The following is a 21,256-nucleotide window of genomic DNA, read 5'->3' as shown; positions in this document are numbered from 1 at the left end:
TCCAGTAAAGAAAACATTCAAGCCGGATCACTTAGCGAGACTGTTTGTGGCCTAGATCTTCAGATTACATGGCATGTCCGAGACAATTGTCTCCGACAGGGACGCCAGATTTACGAGTTTGTTTTGCAAGGCAATTTGGGAGAACATTGGCATTCGGTTGCAGTTCTCGTCATCTTTCCACCCTCAGATTGACGGGCAATCTGATATTGCTAATTCAGTGGTTTTAGATTTATTGAAGTCTTATATCTCGGATCAGAAGACTCAATGGGAAAAGTATCTACTTTTGGTGGAATTTGCCTACAATAGCACGATACACTCTTCGATGGGAAGGCGCCATTTGAGATTATTAAAGGTGCTGCGAAGGTTCTACCCTTCTTAAGCACGAAAGATAAGATTTTTGAAGCCGATGAGTATACACGAGGCTTGGAGAAATCTCAGGAAAGACAGAAAAAGGCAGCGGATCGCCATTGTCGTGATTTGAAATTGAAGGAGGATGATTGGGTGCTCTTACGTTTTGAGAAGGCACGCTTGAGAAAGAAGAAGGGAAAGGAGAGGCTTTTTCCAAAGCTTAGTATGAGATACTACGGACCTTTCTAGATCTCCGAAAAGATCAATAATGTTTCCTGCTGACTGAAATTGCCTGACACTTGGAGGATTCACAATGCATTTCATGTGAGTCTCTTGAAACCTTTTAAAGGAGATGTGCGTGAAGATGGGGAGCCTGATGAGCAACCCGAAGTGGAGGAAAACGAGGAGATCCTTGTTCTTGAACAGATTTTGGCACATAAGGACAGAAAGATTAAGGGTAAAGTACGAAGGCGGTTTTTGGTTAAATTCAAGAACTATCCTGCATTGGATGTGAAGTGGATGGAGGAGGAGGACCTAGCAGGTACTCCTCAGATTGTGAATCTTTACCTTGAAGCTTTTGGTTTAGCATAGTCTACTCCAAATGGAACCCTGAATTCAGCTTGGTCGAAGATTTGGTGCAGTGGGTTACACAAGAGGGGAGTTACTCCGCTCCTTTGTCAACAAATGCCTTGATTTTAAGAATACTAGAGTCACTGATGTCTCTTTGAGCTTCAGGGATAGTGAGAGCTGGCAATATTCTGCTCTATGACTTTATGAAATGGAATTCCGGAAAATATGAAACTGATTTGTTCTTGGCTTGTTTTTAAGTGCAGGAACGGATAGACGAAATGACTGCAGCATTTTGGTCCGACTGATCTCGAATAGACATGGTTGCAAATAGGAGTTAGTCAATCGGGCATCTATGAGGTCCTGACTGGATCTAGATGCGATTGCTAATTGCATTGCCAATAAATCATGGTCTAAGTTCCGAATGAATGCTGAATGTGATTTGCCATGTGATGTCCTGTGATGTCAAGTGATGTGCTTCCGCGTCTTTGAGGCTCGCCTCGTGCCACCAGCAGAGACCGTTCGAGTTTTTTGGCTGGAGCTGATCCATACTCTCACGGGAAGTACCTCCCTCTGAAGTGGCTCTAGTCTCTCTGCACTCCTCATCATACCAGCTATTTGGGTTGTGCTGCTAGAACGTCGGTGCTGCCCAAGCTCAGTATGGGGGTATGCCTCCACAAGGATTGTATCAGTTTGGTCTCATAGGTCATTTTGGCTTTTGAAGACGTTTAATATAACGTTTCTTTTGATTCATTCTCTCTCTCTCTCTCTCTCTCTCTCTCTCTCTCTCTCTCTCTCTCTTTTGATTCATTCTCTCTCTCTCTCTCTCTCTTTTGAAGACGTTAATATAACATTTCATTTCTCTCTCTCTCTCTCTCTCTCTCTCTCTCTCTCTCTCTCTCTCTCTCTCTCCTTGGTCTCTACGCTTTCGCATCGTCGACTTTGACACCTTTGACCATGAGAGTTCAAGACTTAATTGATAACACACAACACTTATTCAAGAGAGAAACAAAGCTCCTTTCATACACAAGCACAAAAAATCAATGGAAAACTTACGTGTGCATTGTTTCATGTAGCTTCGCCTCCGATTGCTAAGATACAACACTAGTTTGCTCTCTAAAAAACTCTAGCTTCCTTTCTCAATTCTTCGTCGACACACATTCATGGACGCTTTAGCACGTCGATAGAGAAGAGTACACTCTAGTTTGAGGAGAGAAAACCCTATTTGGGACCCTCACACATTCGACAACAAGAAAGAAGCAAGGTGGGATTGTAGTAGTGTAGCAAAGGAAAACCTTGTGGATCCTTCATCAAAGAGGGAGAAAGAGTTGGTATTCAGCCATAAGTATGCAACCCCCTTGCTTACAATCGCCCCCTTAAAATGACCCCCTTTTTGAGCACAAAAAGACCAAACGAGCTTAGAAATTTCCCTAATTTTGTGGAATTTTTTCTCTGAGCTCAAATTTTATGTTGAACATCATATTTGCATTTGTCATAATCTCTAGACACATCTATGATGGCAGTGCTCGCCACTCACTTTTTTTGGACATTGATTGTCTGCATCAAACTTTCTAGGTGAGACGAGCATCCGCCCATAATGCATTTCACATATTTACATTCTAAAAGAAAAAACAAGCATAAACTAGAATTAGAAAACACCACCGACACCACAATTAAGGCCACGACTCCTGGTTAAGGATGTATACGACAGTAACCGTTTGCAAACACATCACACTATGTACTTTGGAGCATCTGCTTCCATACATTAAAACACACAAAAAGTGTGGCAAACTTTGATTTCACATTATGTCTGCATGAGAGACGACAAAGTGCTATTATGATAGAAATTCCCGCATCTCTAATGATTAAGTATGGCTATCAGGTCAGTTTTATGGATTAAATATATAGATATAAGATGGCAAGTGATAGCAGGAGGCTGGAGCTCAGGATGCACTGCCATAGGCTATGCACGCTCTGTAACAACAGCAATGGTGAGGTGAGGGAAGAGGTCGTCGCATGAGATGTGGCAGCAGGGAGTGGATGGTGAGGGGGGCAGATGGGCAGGGGAAAGGTAGTGAGACTGATATGCTTGTATCACTGTGAGTGCAGTCTCTAATGCATTGTACTGGCTATGTTCGTGGTACCTAGATAGCTTTTCTTGCTAAATGAATGAAGCACCCAAATTGATTAATATTGAATGAGGTGGCATCAGAAGAGATTTGATCAAGCTTCCCATTTGTGAAAAGGAAGCTAGATCTAATGGCTTATCACATATTTGAGTGTTAATACTTATTGAAACGCTGGCAATGAGAGAATTTGACACTGCATTGCCTGTGAAAGCTCTCAAGGATTTTGTCAATGATACAGTGTGAAATTGTGGGTTGGAGACGTTGGCAGTTTCACAAGTGCAACTACAAACTCGGATCCACTGATGTTGCTAAGAAAGGTTCTGCAAATATTTCTTAAAATGACAAAGATCAATGTAAAGGATTGCATTACTCATGACTGTTTTTATTCTCTTTAGGTTGTTTTAGAAGACCATGCACCAGTCACATCTCTTGCCTTGATGGTCTCAGTTCAATCATTTGGGTGTATTCAGATAGCTATTGGAAAAGCCTCAGGTAGCATCGTAGTCACAGAAGCATTTAGGGAAGAAGACGCTGAACAAGAAGTTTTCAAAGTTGATGCACATTCACAAACAGTAAGTGTTAGGAAGTCAAAAAGTCGGTTTGGTCGCTTTGAGTCAGCACCCCAAGTTGGACGCTTCATTTTATTGGCTTTATCAGTGATTTTAACAAGTGCAGGTAACAGGGTTGTTATGGGCATTTGATGGCCGTTGTTTATACAGCTGCAGCCAGGTATATGTTTGCGAACTCACTCTTATTTCTGACGCTATGTAGATAGCTTTTTGACCTATGAGGATTACCTCCCTTTCATTTGATTCCAGAAAAAGATACATAATCATTAACGTCCTTGATTTGGAAAAACTATTTTAATGATGCAGCAACAAAATGCAGGACTGCCTTGTATCTGATCTTGAACTTCTGGAGGGAAAGCCATTTAGGCAGTGGACATTGTCCATCTAGGCTGTCTATCGTCATCTTACCAAAACTAGGATAAAGTATGATATAAGAGTGAATTAGGCGGTGCATACTCCCATTAGGCTTATTGAACTTTTCTCATCTCAGCAAGCCATTGTAAGAGCCAATTAGGTGGCGCATATACCCATGAAGGCTTACTGACCATTTCTCATCTTAGCAAAATAATTATTTGGCATTGGCTCTCGCGGCCTGTGTGTGTGATGGGAAGAGGGAATCTTGGACCTTGGTTTGTAGCTGAAGGGTATTCTCTTTCTTGATTTGGAAATTCTGTTTGTAAAAATTTTACAAGTTCTGTATCGTTTCACAGAAAAGCATTCAAAATATAGTCTTTCATTGTTGATAATGAAGGATAACAGCCTGCATGCTTGGAAGCTTAGTGGAGGTGGTTTACTGGCCTTGCCTTTTCCTGAAGATTCCAGACGCAAGGCCAAAAAAAAAGTTTTGGTAAGTAGGACATAAAAGGCTAACTAGTAATATCATCTAGAGTGTGTCATTCTTTTTAACATTACTCATGCAGTTACCAGATTCTGTACTTGATGGCTACTATGGTTTGTGCCTATCTGGAGGAAGCCTTGCTCTTGCTACGGTAAGTGAATCTCATGCATGTAGAATGAAAATCAGCCTTACCCTATAAGTGTTGTTTTGGTGATATTAAACCAGCTGAAGCCAATGGGTTTTGTGTTCTATCAGCTGCGGGGTGTTTCGACAGAGTTATTGGACCAGATGTATGAATCAAGGCAAGTTACCGTTCCCCGTTCCCCTTTGCAAACTTAAGCTTTTAGCACTCTAATAAAAAATACAATATATAGACCTTTGAGAAGAACACAAAGCTAAATGACATTCATGGCTGTGCGTGATGTCACCTGAAAGCTTCACTGCCGGTAATCACCTTCTAAATACAGAGGTACATTTTACACATGGTCACCTTGATCATTGTCAACTCTGGCTTTTTCTGCGGCATGTATTAAGGGTGCCAGCATTGATAAACCTGCTGAACATATATTTTTAACGAGCTCAGCTAATCCTATTATAGTCTGTATGACTGAAACGAGCGGTAGCCACTTAAATATTGAACCCCTCTGCTTGTCAAGTGCTGAAAATAAATTTCAAAAAAATTGTTAATGCTCTGCAATGTGTTTTTGAATGTTTCTGTAAAGTGACTTGACTTACAATTAGATCTATCATCATTCAGGGCTGTAAAAGCGATTGCTCAAATTTTCTGGACTGGGAGCCAACAATTTGATATTCCACCTCTAGAACAGATTCATGTCATAAAAATCAGCAACGTTGAAAGAAGCTCCATACAGTGGGAAACCAATGTACTAGCGGCCCTTCACTGTTTTGAAAACACAAACAAGAAGTTGGTTCTTTGGGATATCACAGCTTATTTCTCACATCTAGCATCAGTTATGGGGAGAAATTATGTGAACTCTATTATATTAAGGTGGCTTTTGAGTTTGGGGTTACTGTACTCTGATGGTGAAGACGACAGTATTGCATCTATGAAGAGCTGTAAAGAAAGCATTATAAATGCGAGCTGCCGACGCCTGCAGATTGTCTTTGCTATTTTGAAACGTCTCTTTCTAACAGAAGGTCATGATCCGTTTACAATTATGGACAGATTGAGTTTCAAGAATACTGTAGAGAGCCGCTTTGAAAGCTTTGGAAACAGCTGGCGAGGTTTTGCTTTGGATGTAGAGCATGAACTAAGGGAGCGCCTGGTACATTTGACAATAACCTCTGTGTTGCTTGGCATACAAGACTGCACCTCGATAGATGATGAGTTAGTGGATTCTTCTGGTGTTCTATGCATGCTCCAGTGGGTCGCAGCCAACTCTTCTAGGGTGTCACTGCAACTCTCAGATGATTCACAGATCCTTGCTCAAATCTTGTAAGCTCTGAATTGTCTTTTGGATAGAAATGATTACTTCCTATGTAATGCCTCTTTTAGATTGATTATGACTGAGTTTGCTTCATCTCTTATATGCTCTTGTGTGTGTGTGTGTTTGGGGGTGGGGGGGGTGAGCATATATTTGTACCTAGTTTTACACCCACTAGTGGGCAATGATGACGTTAGTTGGGATGTCATAGTATTTAGTCAATACTATGCATGATGGAGCTGATGTTTATACTGTCTTATGGGTGACTGCCGTGAGTCTGTTCCTTGCCCTTTCCGTCAAAGGCTTACCCTGAATTCATCTAGGTATGTCATTTAGTTGCATGGTGAACATGTAGACTTCCACGCTTGTGAAATGTTCGTCCGAGTTACGACCAGTAGATATTGTTGCATGCTCTATCAACTACTTTTGATGTGCTTGAGTTCCTATCTAGTGCCTCTTTTAGTGCTCCCCTTCATTATGACTGAGTTTGACTTGCTTCTGTCACAAGTTTGTGACGTGGCATGACGTAAGGGTTAGGGTTTATTAAACCTAAACCCCCAAAAAAGTTATCCAACTTAAAAAGCATGGCCTAGGGGCATAAATAAAAAATAAAGCAAGGACGTAAAAGTGCTGGACGTGGGTGCCGTACAGGCAGAGCATGCAAAACCTAGAAACCTTGCTGATGTGGAAGCTGTATGGAAATCCCGTAAAATGCTGAGGCAGCCCTTGTCGTTGGGATTTTTTGGGGAGAGCTTTCATGTGTTTGCTTTTAGGCCCAGGGTCTTTATAAGTGTGCCAGGGCCTCTCTCTCTCTGGCGAATTAGTTTGGGAGCAACCGTAGAGAGAGGGCCCTCAGACATTGTACCTTGTGAAGCATCAGTAAGAAAGAAATATTGAAAAGGGACGCCAATTTTTGGGGAGAGTCAGCTTAACAAGGAACAGGCAGAACGCAGCCCAAACGTTTTGAAACGGTGTTCGGGACAAGTCCTGTTCCCCAAATGGAGTTGGGAACGGAACCCCGTTTCGGAATGGGGTGTAACGGGAGCGGTGTTTCGGAACGGGGCAGAACGCAGGGTGGAACGTGCAAAAGTAGGCATTTGGAGGCAAAAAGGTGGGCATTTGGGGGCAGATTTGGGGCTGTTTGGGGGACATATTTGGGCCAGTTTCAGGGCAGGTTTAGGGGCAGTTTTTGGGCTGTTTAGGAGTTGATTTGGGACTAAGCTGAATGGAGGTAATTCAAGCCTTACTTGAGTCGACCGTTTTGGTGCCGTTCCCGTTCTGGCCGCCCCTCCTCCTCCCCGTTCTCGTCCCGTTTCGGACCCTCCCGTTCCCGTTTTGGGTAACTATGGGGTAAGTGCATTTGGAAGTGGAACTCCAGCGTTTGGAAGTTCGTGTTGACTCTCCTCTTCCTCTCTCTCTCTCTCTCTCTCTCTATTCAAATTGACTTCAATTGTTTATAGTTTTCTCGTGTCTGTTCTTGTAGATCTCTTGCTTGGAGTGTCCAAGCAAGAGATCTCTTCTTTTCTCGTGTCTGTTGTTGTAGATCTCTTGCTTGGAGTGTCCATGCCTATTATAGTGGTATCAGAGCTCAAACAATTCTTCTTCTACGAAGGATCCGATCCCTTTTCCCACAACACATATGGATTCTCGCCAGGAATCCAGTAAAGAGAAAACTATTCACTGACTACCCAATTTTGCGAAGATGAAGTCAACCTCAATCCTAGCGGGGGATTATGTCACGTGCGCACTTCACTTGCGCTACGTGGACATGCTTTGCTACAATCTAGCATGAGTCTTAGCTTAGGATTCAGGACTAGCTTGGCACCTTTGTGAGCCTCTAGTAGGACGTGCATGCCCAGGCCGGTAATAGTTGCATACCCTCTCTTGCACAATATAGAATTTTAGCACAGTATAAGGTCCCAACAAAGCTCTATTACTGCTCCACTCTTGAGGCGTTAGCTCTGTGGTAGGCTAGAGTGTAGGCTGGCCCTCTTGTATCACAATCATCTTGCTAGTTGAGGACAGCCCAAAACGAAGTGCCGAGCTTGTGAGGGTGGACGAAGCAGCAACACCCCAAGTGTACTGCCTAGCTGACGACAAGGCTGGCATTAGCTGTAGAATCCGCAGCGTGCCATGTGGCAATCCCATAAACAATGCCTCTGTGACTCAAGTGGGTGGTCACAAGCGGCGGGACAGCTCACTGGATGGCCATTGTAGACCAACCAACTCTCAATTGCAGTAGCTTGATGGGCGACTAGCCATTGGAACTTGGTGACTCTCCTCGTCTGACTGTTGTCCCACAAGCGCTCCCAAGAGTTTGTCAGGAACTCAGATGTGAGATCACCCTCTTGCTAGTGACTTGCTGTAGCAAGGCGGGTCTCTCTCCGAGCAGCCAGTATGTGATGCCCTAGTCGTGCTGTGTAGCGGAAGAAAGGGATTCTTAGGTGATCAGCTGAAGGAAAAGGGTCTTGCCAAAACCACTCCCCGGGGTCCCACTACACTTGCACCAAAGGGCAACTCTCCCAAGCCCAAAGATTCCCGTGGTGCCGCTCCTCAATGGTGATCAGCTCCTGTCGAGCCTATTGCATGCGGTCCTCTATACAGGGACTACCTGGGTGCCGCTCTTGCATCCTCTGCAGGGAGGCAATCCCCCAACATAGCTGCTTCTCCTCCTCTCGAGCCGCAGCCAATCGCGTTGTCGACTCTTGGAGAAAAAGGCGACTAAGCTCTCCGAGGCCATTGGCCACTCTGGCAGCAACCTCCCCTTTGTGTATCTAGACTCTCAGTCCAACGCGTAACAACCTGCTCTTTGAGCTTTGTATCTAGCAAAATCCTCTCAGGGATGCGTAACATAACACTGCCACTCCTCTGCCTCTCGGAGAGAGTAAGGATCAGTGGCGCATGATCAGAGAAAGTAGTCCCTGCAAAATGCAGTGTACCACCCGAGTCACATAAGTGATAACTAGCATACAAACGATTTATCTTGTATAGATTCACTTCTCCTACTCTGCGGTCAGACCGGGAAAATGAGAGGCTAGTCGAGGGCCGTGCAAAGCCAGATCCTCAAAGCCATACATAGCCTTTCCCAAGCAGCCAACTCAGCCCCATGTACAGTAGCATGGCTGCCCCCAATCATGTCTGAAGGGTCCTTGAAATCCCCCCCAATGCACACCACCGCTCTATGTGAGGCAAGTACTCCACCAAATGTGAGCAAAACTCAGCCCGTGCACTCGCATGGTTGTACGCATAAATATTCATAAAACCCACAAGGCAGTCATGTACTTGCATAGTGACCCATTGGGCCCTGTGTGGCACTCTGATGCCGCTGCCCACAATGGCCTGCTGCCATGAATGCACAATAGTCATACATACACCTCCCTGCCACCAGGCCCAAAAGCAGTTGACCAAAAGGTCTCATAGCGACCACACAAGATCTGCCCACAGCGCTTGATACGGCTCTCACACAAGTGATGCTCTTGGAGAATAAGCATATTGATCGCTCCACCCACAAGGCATCTCTGGAGCTCCTGTTTGAGGCGACCCCTTTGACGTAGAAACTTGGGTTCACCTAGCCCCTGCACATTCCATGAGACAATCATGGAGTCGGTGAGAGAAAGCCGACCTCAAGAGAGCCGTGTCTGGAGTGTCTATCGGACCCATACCCAAGTAGTGCGTGCAGTCTGTAGGGCTACATCCTGTGTCTAAGAGTCCTCATGAATATATACATAGCAGGGTGCACTCTGCAGTGTCTTCAAAAAAGTATACCACAATGTGTCTACATGCTGCTGCATTTGGTGGTGTCATAGAGGACTTGGCCAATGTGTACTATCCCCAAGTCTCCCATGTGGTGAGAGAACTCAAGAGCTCGAACATGGAGCCAATCCAGCATTGTATGCATGGTCCACTCAGTCTGATCCTTGCCACAGAATGGGAAGGAAAAACCAACCAGGCCTATGTCCCTCTGGCTTCCAGAAATAGTACATGTACACTGAAGCAAGGTGCCTCGAGGTTAGGAGAAGAGTCGCTGAGGAATCGTGTAAAGTCGTAGTTGAAGAAGTACCAGCGGCGATAAATGTCAAAAGTGGTCAGTCCACAAGGGAAGGCAACGCCTGCACCAATAGGGGTGTTCGCAGGTAGGATTGCTCCTCTCGTGCTAGGCGTCTCGTGGCAAATGCATTGCCAAGAGACCTTCAAGCTGCCAAAGAGTGGCCTGCCCCTTGGGCTGGCGGCAGGGCATGGGAGAGGTCAAGCGATGGGGTGGAAGGACTAGCGGGAGGGATGGAAGAGGCGAAGGGGGCGGGTGGAGGAGGTGAAGGTGGAGGCGAAGAGGTTGGGATGGTAGGTGAGGAGGGAGGGGGAGGGACTGGCGGTGGCGAAGCTGAAGTGGAGGGGACATCCGCCGGATCATCCTACTGTAGAGAGTCAAAACGGCTCCCTATAGGAACCCACTGCTGCTGGCCTGGTGCAGACCGACCACCCGGGGCGCTAGACTGGTGTGCCGACCACGAACTTGTTGCCAACCCTTATCTGTCTGGGCACGTGTCTGAGAAGAGGTACCCGTTTGTGCTCCCTACTGCTCTACCTGTGGAGCCTGGCCAGCTTTGGTATGTTGGGTTTGTGTAGAGGGTCGTGGGCAGGCCTTCGCAAGATGGCCCATCTATCTGCGCATGAAGCACCGGTTCGGGAGTCCCGAATACTCCACACTTTGTCTGATTCAACCATTACTCACCAAAGTAGTAGAATCACCTTGGGAGAGTGTGTATGTACCCGCATAGTGGGTAACCTTGCGGCCTTGGCCACACCTGAAGCTGAAGTAGGCGGGGTCTCCAAGACTGTCCCAAACATGAACCAATCCTGGAAAGTAGGGGGAGGTACTCCCGTCTCAAGCTTGGGAAGCAAACTGAGATAGGAAGTGAAAGGGAATGGCGTTATGGTGGAAACGTTAACGAGCCATTAATTACAAAAGATTAGAGAGTTAATTACAAGAGATTAGAGAGAGAGTTTGACACTAATGCTAGTAGCAAATCATGAGTAGATTAATATGTAAAATGAGTACATAGTGGGCTAGAGTGACGGGGTAGTGATAGGATGCAAAGTGGATACAAAGTGTGTAGCTTAGGCTTCTTTTATAGAGTTGGGAGAGGGCATGTGATGACCAAATCAGTGATTTCAAATGTGTAGGCTTCCATGTAGAGGGGGTGTTCACTTGTGATGGTGCAGATGTGTCACACCTGAACAAGCCTCCCCGTGTGTGTCATAGTAGCATCCAAAAGTACAAACGGTATCCTGCCCTGGAGAATTCGACTGCATGGTGTAAGACCAAAGTCAAAACATCCTCCACAGAGAACTGTCAATTGGGTATAGGATCAAAGTGCCTGTCCCTTGAGAAGGGTATCACTCAAATATACCTTCCCTAGAGATTTAGCAGAAGGGTATAGGCCAAATATGCCTTCACTGGAGAATGGTAGGCAACTAGGTGGAAGGTCAAATACAAATGGGGCTTTCTCCGATGTCGGAGATCAAACGGTGAAGTCCTATTGAAATTGTTCAAAGCATTTGTGTTGTGTTGCCCATGTCGGTTGCAAAGTGTCGTTGATATTTGTTGTGTCGATCCTTCTTCTCCCCTCCGAATGCGTCGTCAAATTGATCGTGAATGCAGATGGCGGCATGGCATACAAAACATAATTTATGTACAAAGAATGTACTAGTGAGGATGGTCTTACCCGTTGTCGGGCAGTTTGTGATCCTTGTATTATTTTTGTCATCTTTGTGAAGCTGAAAGTGTTTGTGCTTTGTGTCCAAAGCTGTAGCATGTCTTTGGGGAAAGAGATTTTAACAAAGAGGGCTGAAAATATGGGGCCGAGGTTGTGGGATGGGCCCCCTCAACAAGAGAACTGAAGCTAAGAGAACTCGAAGTGGGCAAGCAGGGCTGTGGGAGTTGCTGCTTGCGGACCCGAAAGAACTATTCGATGCACTTCACCGCGGGGATGGTGTCCGCTGTTGGTTGGTTGGAGCAAGAGCAATTAGATGGTCATAGCGCCGTGTAGGGAAAGGTGATTGGATGTCGTCGGACGGCAAGTAGGCATGAGTACGGAAAGCCCGGACCCAAGAGCGCAAATAAAACCTACTCGAGCGCGTCGCTTGAAATCCACCCAGTGGGTGGGCGTCTGAAATAGGGTGGGTGACCTTATGCCCCTCTCTTCGAAAGTCAAAAGAAGAAACCTTAAAATAGGCCTCTTTCACATGTGTCCACAAAAGAATTGATCTCCAAAAAGAAGCTTGAGAGCATTAGATGCTCATCAATTGTCATACACACCTAAAAATGGTAAGACTTCTCAAGCTCTTACAAAGCAAAGATTAACAATGCGATCTTCTCAAAACAACGTAAGATTAATTCTATAATTAAACTCTCACACGATGATCAAACAGAGCGTGCATGGACTCATTGGAAAGCTCGTATCAAGGGCTTCTTATATACCTAGATCAATTAAGTGAATGGTTAAGTCACGATGTTCAATGCAAGCACAAAATGAGCCAAAATTGATGACTTTAAAACTCCGAAGTTCTTGATGTAGTACCCAAGGCCAAGATTAGCCTCTAATGTTTTTGCTATGAAAAAACTTGGATCCTAAATGCAAATGCGACGATAAACTACACACACACACACACACACACACACACACACACACACACAAATTGCTACCAATCACGTGCTCTTCTCATAGACGAGGGTAGTGGCTCGTAATGAACGTGCCTAAACTCTATGAGAATCGTAGCATGGTTGTGTAGCTTGTTGCTACTAATGCTTGATAGAAAAAGAGTGATTAGGGGTGTAATTAAGAGGAATTAATTAGGCCTAGGTGTGAACCGTCGGCTCTGATACCACATGAAAGAGAATGGCGTCATGGCGGAAACGTTAACAAGCCGTTCATAGTGTGATCAAAGAGTTAATTACAAGAGATTAGAGAGAGTTTGAAACTAATGCTAGTAGCAAATCATGAGTAGATTAATATGCGAAATGAGTACAAAGTGGGCTAGAGTGATTGGGTAGTGATAAGATGCAGAGTGGATGCAAAGTGTGCATATTTTATAGAGTTGGGAGAGGGCATTTGATGACTTGATAAGTGATGTCAAATTTGTAGGCTCCCAAAGTAGACGGGGTTCTCACTTGTGGTGTTGTGGATGTGTCACACATCCCAACAGGAAGATCTGTCTCCTCCTCTAGTACATTTGATGTTGGGTCAAAGCCATGGTGCCCGTCACAAAATGGTGACGTGGCATTGCCCCAGATACATACACTTTGACGTGGACCCGCAATATGCATTGCCATGTTGACGTGGCATACCGTATAGACTCCGGGAAATTCCGCTGCAAAACGCATTGACAGGGTGATGTGGCATAGTTTACGAAGATCTCGCTTTTTACTGAGCCGATGATGTGGCAAAACGTACGAAATCCTTGATTTTTGCGTTGGCTGAAATTTGGCAGATTTGGCAATAGTTGCTTTATTTTTGAAGGCTTTTCACTTACTGCTTTTGGGCATCCCTTGTAACCAATAAATAAGTGGGCAGGGCCTCACTTTCTCAGAGCATCTGGACGCAGAGTTTGAGAGTGAGAACCCTCTTGTACTTTGAACACATATTAATACAAAAAGAAATACCAAAAGGGACGCCAGTCTTTGGGGCCAATATCTCTAGGCACGGAACTCCGCGGGCCGTGTCGAATCAATTGTAAACTATGAACTGTTTTGAAGTGAATCTTTGTTGTGTCACGGTTGAATCTTGACTTGGAGTGTCCAAGTTTGTTATAGTGGTATTAGAGCGCGGCCGATTTCTCTTGTACCGGGAAATCCGATCCTTTTCTCGCGACACTTATGGATTCAAATAGAGATCAGTCTACTTCCTTTGCATCTGAGGATACGGGAAGAGATCACGAAGAAGATTCTCACGAGGAGTACGGCCCGCTTCGGCCTACTCAGGTGGAGATTGAAGAGATGAAGCGTCGACAATTGGTTGACGATGCGACAAAGATGATGATCAACATTGCGAAGGATCCCAAATTTGCAAAATTTTTGACGCAGACATCCTTCGACGAAGTGCACTCTCAGTGGCGTAAGGCCATAGAACCACCCTTCAAACCGGCACTCAAGAAACCTCCTACTCCGAGGATGTTTACAGAGCAAGAATTAGAAGAGGTCGTTGATACGCGGATAACCCAGCTTTTTGACGCAACCAACAAAGCCAAAAAGCACGACAAAAAGCAGAAGAAAGGAACTGACTTCCCGGGTTATTTGGGTCGTCAATTTGCTTTTGTGTTGGCAAGAAAGCAAAAAAAGCGTGTCAGATTTGAAGGAGTATCCAGTTCTTCTTCTTCTTCTTCTTCTTCTTCTTCTGACAGTTCTTCTAGCTCGAGCGAAGAAGACAGAAAAGGAAAAAAAAGTAAAGCAAAAAGTAAAGCTTTGGAAAGGGCAAGAAAAAGGCAAAGAAGCATAAGTTTCGTCTAGTTTCTGACAGTTCTATAGAGGACTCGTCTTCGGATAGTTCGGACTCCTATAATCACAGGTTTTATGCAAAGAAGAAGAATTTTTATAAAGCCAACCAGTATGACTTTCTGGAGGATAAAAGCAAGAAAGTTCGAGAATTTAAAGAAGGTGGACAATCAATTAAATTTGACACTTTTCTGGATTCCGAGATGCTTCGAGGGCTTTGGCCTTCATACACCAGTTTGACATAGCTTTCTCTGGAGGGCATTACTCAGAACACTCCAAGATTCGGAGGGCTTCCTCTTACTTGAAGGGAAATGCTCGAACATGGTGGTCCACTCTTCTATTGAACAAGAAAGCGCCAGTTAAATGGATGAAATTTAAAAGGCTTTTTATTTCTTCTTGGTTGACTCGGGAGTACGAATGCGACATACGAACTGCTTGGAACCATCTCCGGATAACCAAGAAAGATACTTTGGACGCATATTGCGAGAGATTTTGGAGCTCTTTTCCACCCGCTTCTTCATTTAAGAAGATCTCGTTTAAAGAACAGATTGAGAGGTTTACCTTGGGACTTCCTACGGAGATCCGAGATCACTGTTTAGAGAAAAAGTCAGATACTATTCAAGAACTGACGAGTCATGCGAAACGGGGCTTTGCTATACACTCAGACAGTTTGACTGACCCCATAGATGAGATCATGACGCAGAAAACAAAACAGACTTCTAAAAGTGAAAGTAGAAAGAAGAAGAGTCTCCAAGATCAGAAAGATAAGGATGTACGACTCCGGCTCATACTCCTTGGGAAAGAGCCAACTACATTAAAGAGGGGAAGTGTTTTGGATGTGGGAAAAAGGACACATCTCCGCGAAGTGCCCTAAAAAGGCACAGAAAGAACAAGATGAAGACAAGCTAGAGAGTTCAAAAGCAGCTGAGGAACGTGGACGGAAAGGCAAGATGAAAGCAGGACTGGTTCCAGATTGCATTGGTACTGACCCAAGCACGATTGATGAGAGTACAGAACTTTGCCGAGCTTGGGGCAAAGTGAAAGATCAAGAAGCCCTGATTTTCTTTGATGGAGGAGCCAAGGCCAACATCATTTCACCTGAATTGGCGGCGCGGCTCGAGATTACACCCGATCGGATGGGACTACTAGCAGAGGCAATTCTAGCGGAACCTGGCAGGGACGTAGCCATTACACCTGTCATTGGCAAACTTCGGTTGCATTGTCGGGGGTATTTTGGGCACGAGGACTTCTACATAATGCCCTTGGAAGGTTGTGATGGCCTCCTGGTACCATAAGAACAACGTCGTGGTCGACTATCGGGCGAGAAAAGCGACTTTGACTACAAAAAAGGACCGAACCATTGTACTTGATGTGAAACTTAAGGGCAAGTCTTTCCCTATTGTATTGGCTTCAGCCGTTTCAAATTTAATGAAATCCATTCTGTTTGTTTACTCGATCTTTTTGAAAGAGTTGAATGATGATCATAGAACAAACATGTCTGATCTAGAAAAAAGACGCCAAGATTTTCTCCACACTCATGCCGATTGCTTTTCAGAGGGCCTGCCAGGCGGGTTGCTAGGAGCTCGTCGTGAGGATCATACCATTGATCTAATACCTGGAAGCACACCAGCGAACCTGCCACCTTACCGTGTGAGCCGCGCCCAGAATGAAGAGATTATGAACCAAGTGAAAGACCTCTTGGAAAAGGGTCTTATCGAGCCGAGTACTTCACCTACTGCTCTTCGGTGTTGTTGGTTTTGAAGAAAGACGGATCTTGGAGAATCTATATTGACTATAGAGCTCTCAACAAAATCACCATCAAGAACAGATTTCCGATTCCTAGGATCGATGATATTCTAAACCGACTACAGGGATCCTCTTGTTTCAGCAGGATCCATTTGAAGAGCGGATACAATCAGATCCAAATCGCGCCACGAGAAGTCTACAAGACATCTTTTTGGACAACTTTCGTTTTATTCAAGTTTTTGGTGATGCCTTTTGGGCTTATCAATGCTCCAGCGACCTTTAACCGAATGATGAACATGATTTTTAGAGAGTACAAATCTTTTGTGGGCACTTTCTTTGATGATATTATTGTCTTCTCCAAGGATGAGGCAGATCATAGAGGACATCTGCTACAGGTCTTTCAGACATTGCAGGATCACAAGTTAGTGATCAATGCAAAGAAGAGTGAATTTTTCTTACCAAAGATACACTTTCTGGGACATATTGTCTGAGCAACAGGGGTGCAAATGGACCCGACCTAGATAGAGACTATCCGTGATTGGCCCTATTTGAAGAATATCCATAATGTTAGAAGTTTGTTTATGTTCTTACTACCGACGGTTCATAAAAAAGTTTGCAGAGGTTGCGTCCCCTTTGCATATCTTCACAGAGAAAGGAATCCCTTTCTCGTGGGGACCCACAGAGGTTACTGCCTTTCAGACTTTGAAAGGGAAATTGACTACAGGACCAGTTTTGACTTTGCTGGATTTGCAAAAGTCATTCGAAGTATATTGTGATGCTTGGGGTCGTAGTTTGGGTGTGGTCTTAACGCAAGAAGGCCATCTCATTTCTTATGAGAGCCGATTGTTTTTAAGCCCGGAATTGACAGCACAGATATATGAGAAAAAGCTTTTGGGGGTTATCCATGCTCTTACTCAGTGGCGACATTACCTACTCGGAGCCGATTTTACGATCTTCACAGATCACCAGAGTATACGCTACTTCTTGTCACAGAAGCAGCTATTGGAAAAGCAGATGCGGTGGGCGAACAACTAGTCACAGTTTCACTTTCAGATTGTCCATGTGTAGGGACAGAAGAACTTGGTGGCGAATACTTTGTCTCAGAAACTGTTTGTTTTGGCTATTTCCACGATACATCATAGGAGCTTGGAGGATATGGTCGATCAGTATGCAGAGATACAGATTTTGTAGATATTTTCGCTCGGATACGGAACGGGGAGGTATTAGCGGGATATTTCATTCGGGATGGCTACTCGATGAAGAAAACTGTAATGGAAATGGCCTATGAACTTTGAGAGTAGCGGAATTAGGAAATAAGGTGAAGCACTTTTGTGAGGTTACTTTGTGAACATAGTGGGTGAACTTAATTAATGGTAGCAACCTAAACATGGTACTTAGTTAGCTTGGCATAATCAATACTTTTGCAAGAGAGAGAGTTTAGAGAACATGAGAATAGTTGAGGACCGGATTCATATGGAGCCGGTCCTCCCTCCAATAGGCATTTGTATTATAGTTTCTTCCATCAAGAGAGACTTGGTACAATACAAGCTTTGTGTTCCTTGTGACCTAAGTGATGCAATGAAGATGGAAAGCTTCATGCATCACATGCATAACATGAACTTTGTAGAAAGCATTAACTATCCCAAGCCTCAGTCCCAAGGCCTCAAACACCTTCGAAGGTGGAGAGAGCTAGCAGGGAATGAGGATACGGAAGAGGAAGAAGAAACATTCCATAGGAGAAAGAAATAGTTACTCACTTATCATCACTCTTCTTGCTAGCATACATAATAGCATAGTAATGAAGATGGAGAAGATGGCAAGCTTAAGCATTGAAGCGTGGGTCTTGGTTGGATTTGCATTCCATAGCCAAGAGAGTTGGTGTAGGCTCTCACTTCTCACAAGTTTGGAGAAGGAGGTAGAGTTCCTCAACTTTCACCAAGTGAGAATGAATCCACAAAATGAGTGCGCGTGTGGTGTATATCCCCTTAGTACCCCCCTTGCTTACTTTGGGTGAGTTGTAGGTTTTACACATGTTTCAAGCTCATTGGACCCCTCTCCCTCCTAGCCAATTACATGCGGCATGCATTCAAGTACATGGGTAGTCTTTGGACAAGTGTCCTCCTTACCCCTCTTTAGCCCAACCAATAGCATTCAAGCACACCATGTGGTTAAGCATAGGAAGAGTTTGACATGTGTCCCATGTGTCCGTTGAGAAAAAGGGGTGCTCTTTGGGTGAGTGGAAGGTTAAGTCAAAGATTCCCCTAACTTTGGGACTTTCATGCATAGGAAGCTTTTCAAGCACCTTCCTCATTAAGTTTGTAGGGTCTCTTTTTGACTCAAGCACCTTATCCCCCCATGCATGGGAAGCTTCTCAAGCACCTTCCTCATTAAGTTTGTAGGGTCTCTTTTTGACTCAAGTACCTTACCCCCCCATGCATGGGAAGCTTCTCAAGCACCTTTCTCATTTAGTTTGTAGGGTCTCTTTTTGACTCAAGCACCTTACCGTCCCATGCATGGGAAGCTTCTCAAGCACCCTTCTCATTAAGTATGACAAGCACCTCAAGTACCTTAGTCATCAAGCATGACAAGCACCTCAAGCACCTTAGTCATCAAGCACGATAAGCACCTCAAGCACCTTAGTCATGAAGCACGACAAGCACCTCAAGCATAGGTCGGGTTCCCACCTCAAACTCAGCTCTACCTTGCCTAAGGTCAAAGGACTTTAACAGTAACCATTGGAGGTCTTTAATGAAGCTAACGCTAAGGTCTTTGAAGCTCCATTAGTTAACTTTGCTCTTTGAGAGACCATCTCTCATTTGGACCCCTTTACCATTGGCTGCGTGCTGAGATAGATCCTTAAGCACATGTCTATATTCTAACCCTTGTTTCCGTTTATTATCCCACATTAAATGATTAGTTTAATATGAGAAGTCATTTGGGTTGGTTAGATATTAGCATTACCTCTCTCTTGATATCATAGTCGTCCTCGACTATGAGGTAAAAGAGATAAAGCCATAGTCATTAGTCAATTTATCTTAGCGGGTAGAGGATTCCTTTTTACCCTAAGACATCATTCCAAGATGGATGACTAATCCATTTGGTGCTTGGGAGACATAGCTGTCGCAAGCATGTTTTTTCCAAATTATATCTATTATGATTGGAGTATTTGTTGCAGACCCGGAGGTTATGCAAGTATAATAACTCTTTAGTCCATTTCATCCTCCTAAGTAGAGTGACAAATACTACATGGTGTTTGAGAGGCGTTGTCATCCCAAACATTATTCTTATTATGCATACTACTTAAATTTGCGCACAATAAAGAGAGAATTAGTCTTATAAGACAAAAACATTGATCATTTAAAAGAAACATGTACATTTGCTTACTCTAATGTAGCATTGTAAGCGTTGACAAGGTTTATACTATCCTTAAGTTGGATTCCTTGCATCCATCTAGCATCTTCAAAAGGATAATTTTTGAACTTAATAAGATACTGTCGAATAATCTTATCATGTCATTAGAGTAGTGGAGTGAGTCTAATATAGCGAAGTTGCCGAGGGATAGCTCCTTTCGGACTTCTTATGGCTCAATAATGGTAAAGCCGTAGGCAAGTCTAAAAAGACTCCATTATTAAGACCAAAGCTCTCGAGATGTGCACCATATCCCACATAGTGGGCTTAACAAAACCGATAATAGATCCCAGTCCCACTTACCCTAATATATTAACAAAAACAACCACTAATAGGCTACTTAAGGACCTCTTTTCTTAAGCAAGAAAAGAGAAACCAAATGCTCTGATACCAATGTAATGGAAATGTCCTATGAACTTTAAGAGTAGTGGAATTAGGAAATTAGGTGAAGCACTTTTGTGAGATTACTTTGTGAGCATAGTGGGTGAATTTAATTGATGGTAGAAACATAAACATGGTACTTAGTTAGCTTGGCATGAACAATACTTTTGCAAGAGAGAGAGTTTAGAGAACATGAGAATAGTTGAGGACCGGATTCATATGGAGCCGGTCCTCCCTCCAATAGGCATTTGTATCATTGTTTTGCCCATCAAGAGAGACTTGGTACAATACAATCTTTGTGTTCCTTGTGACCTAAGTGATGCAATGAAGATGGAAAGCTTCATGCATCACATGCATAACATGAACTTTGTAGAAAGCATTAACTATCCCAAGCCTCAGTCCCAAGGCCTCAAACACCTTCGAAGGTGGAGAGAGCTAGCGGGGAATGAGGATAGGGAAGAGGAAGAAGAAACATTCCATAGGAGAAAGAAATGGTTACTCACTTATCATCACTCTTCTTGCTAGCATACATAATAGCATAGTAATGAAGATGGAGAAGATGACAAGCTTAAGCATTGAAGCATGGCTCTTGGTTGGATTTGCATTCCATAGCTAAGAGAGTTCGTCTAGGCTCTCACTTCTCACAAGCTTGGAGAAGGAGATGGAGTTCCTCAACTTTCACCAAGTGAGAATGAATCCACAAAATGAGTGTGTGTGTGGTGTATAGCCCCCTAGCACCCCCCGTGCTTGCTTGGGGCAAGTTGTAGCTTTTACACATGTTTCAAGCTCATTGGACAAGTGTCCTCCTTACCCTTTAGAGAGAGAGAGCTTGAAAATATTTAGATATTTGTTGGATGGAACTAAAAGCTCATTGGACCCCTGTTTAGCCCAACCAATAGCATTCAAGCATACCATGTGGTTAAGCATAGGGAGAGTATGACATGTGTCCCATGTGCCCTTTGAGAAAAAGGGGTGCCCTTTGGGTGAGTAAAAGGTTAAGTCAAAGATTCCCCTAACTTTGGGACTTTCATGCATAGGAAGCTTCTCAAGCACCTTCCTCATTAAGTTTGGAGGGTCTCTTCTTGACTCAAGCATCTTACCCCCCATGCATGAGAAGCTTCTCAAGCCCCCTCCTCATTAATTTTGTAAGGTCTCTTTTTGAGTCAAGCACCTTACCTCCCCATGCATGGGAAGCTTCTCAAGCACCTTCTTTTAAGTTTGGAGGGTCTCTTCGTGACTCAAGCATCTTTCTCATTAAGTATGACAAGCACCTCAAGTACCTTAGTCATCAAGCATGACACGCACCTCAAGCACCTTAGTCATTAAGCACGCACCTT

The 21,256-nt window shown here is 44.1% G+C and overlaps 1 protein-coding gene across 4 annotated transcripts in view; it reads left to right on the top strand.

The window, feature by feature from the left end:
- The window catches only part of LOC147461233 (uncharacterized), a 139,096-nt gene that overhangs the window by 112,024 nt on the left and 5,816 nt on the right, over positions 1–21,256 (top strand). For 2 of the 4 annotated variants that reach the window (XM_086508833.1, XM_086508836.1), the window contains 7 exons: positions 3,283–3,361; positions 3,515–3,616; positions 3,720–3,773; positions 4,365–4,460; positions 4,534–4,602; positions 4,707–4,753; positions 5,209–5,907. In XM_086508833.1, the coding sequence (XP_086364959.1) occupies positions 3,283–3,361; positions 3,515–3,616; positions 3,720–3,773; positions 4,365–4,460; positions 4,534–4,602; positions 4,707–4,753; positions 5,209–5,907 (1,146 nt within the window). Of the gene's footprint in view, positions 1–3,282; positions 3,362–3,439; positions 3,617–3,719; positions 3,774–4,364; positions 4,461–4,533; positions 4,603–4,706; positions 4,754–5,208; positions 5,908–21,256 lie in introns of all 4 variants that reach the window. The other 2 variants (XM_086508832.1, XM_086508835.1) reach the window with 1 other exon arrangement.

Source organism: Adiantum capillus-veneris, chromosome 3 (genome assembly GCF_014529385.1).
Source record: "Adiantum capillus-veneris isolate H3 chromosome 3, ASM1452938v2, whole genome shotgun sequence".
NCBI lineage: Eukaryota > Viridiplantae > Streptophyta > Polypodiopsida > Polypodiales > Pteridaceae > Adiantum > Adiantum capillus-veneris.
The sequence above is the reverse complement of the archived record's forward strand: the minus strand, read 5'-3'. Positions and strand labels throughout refer to the sequence as shown.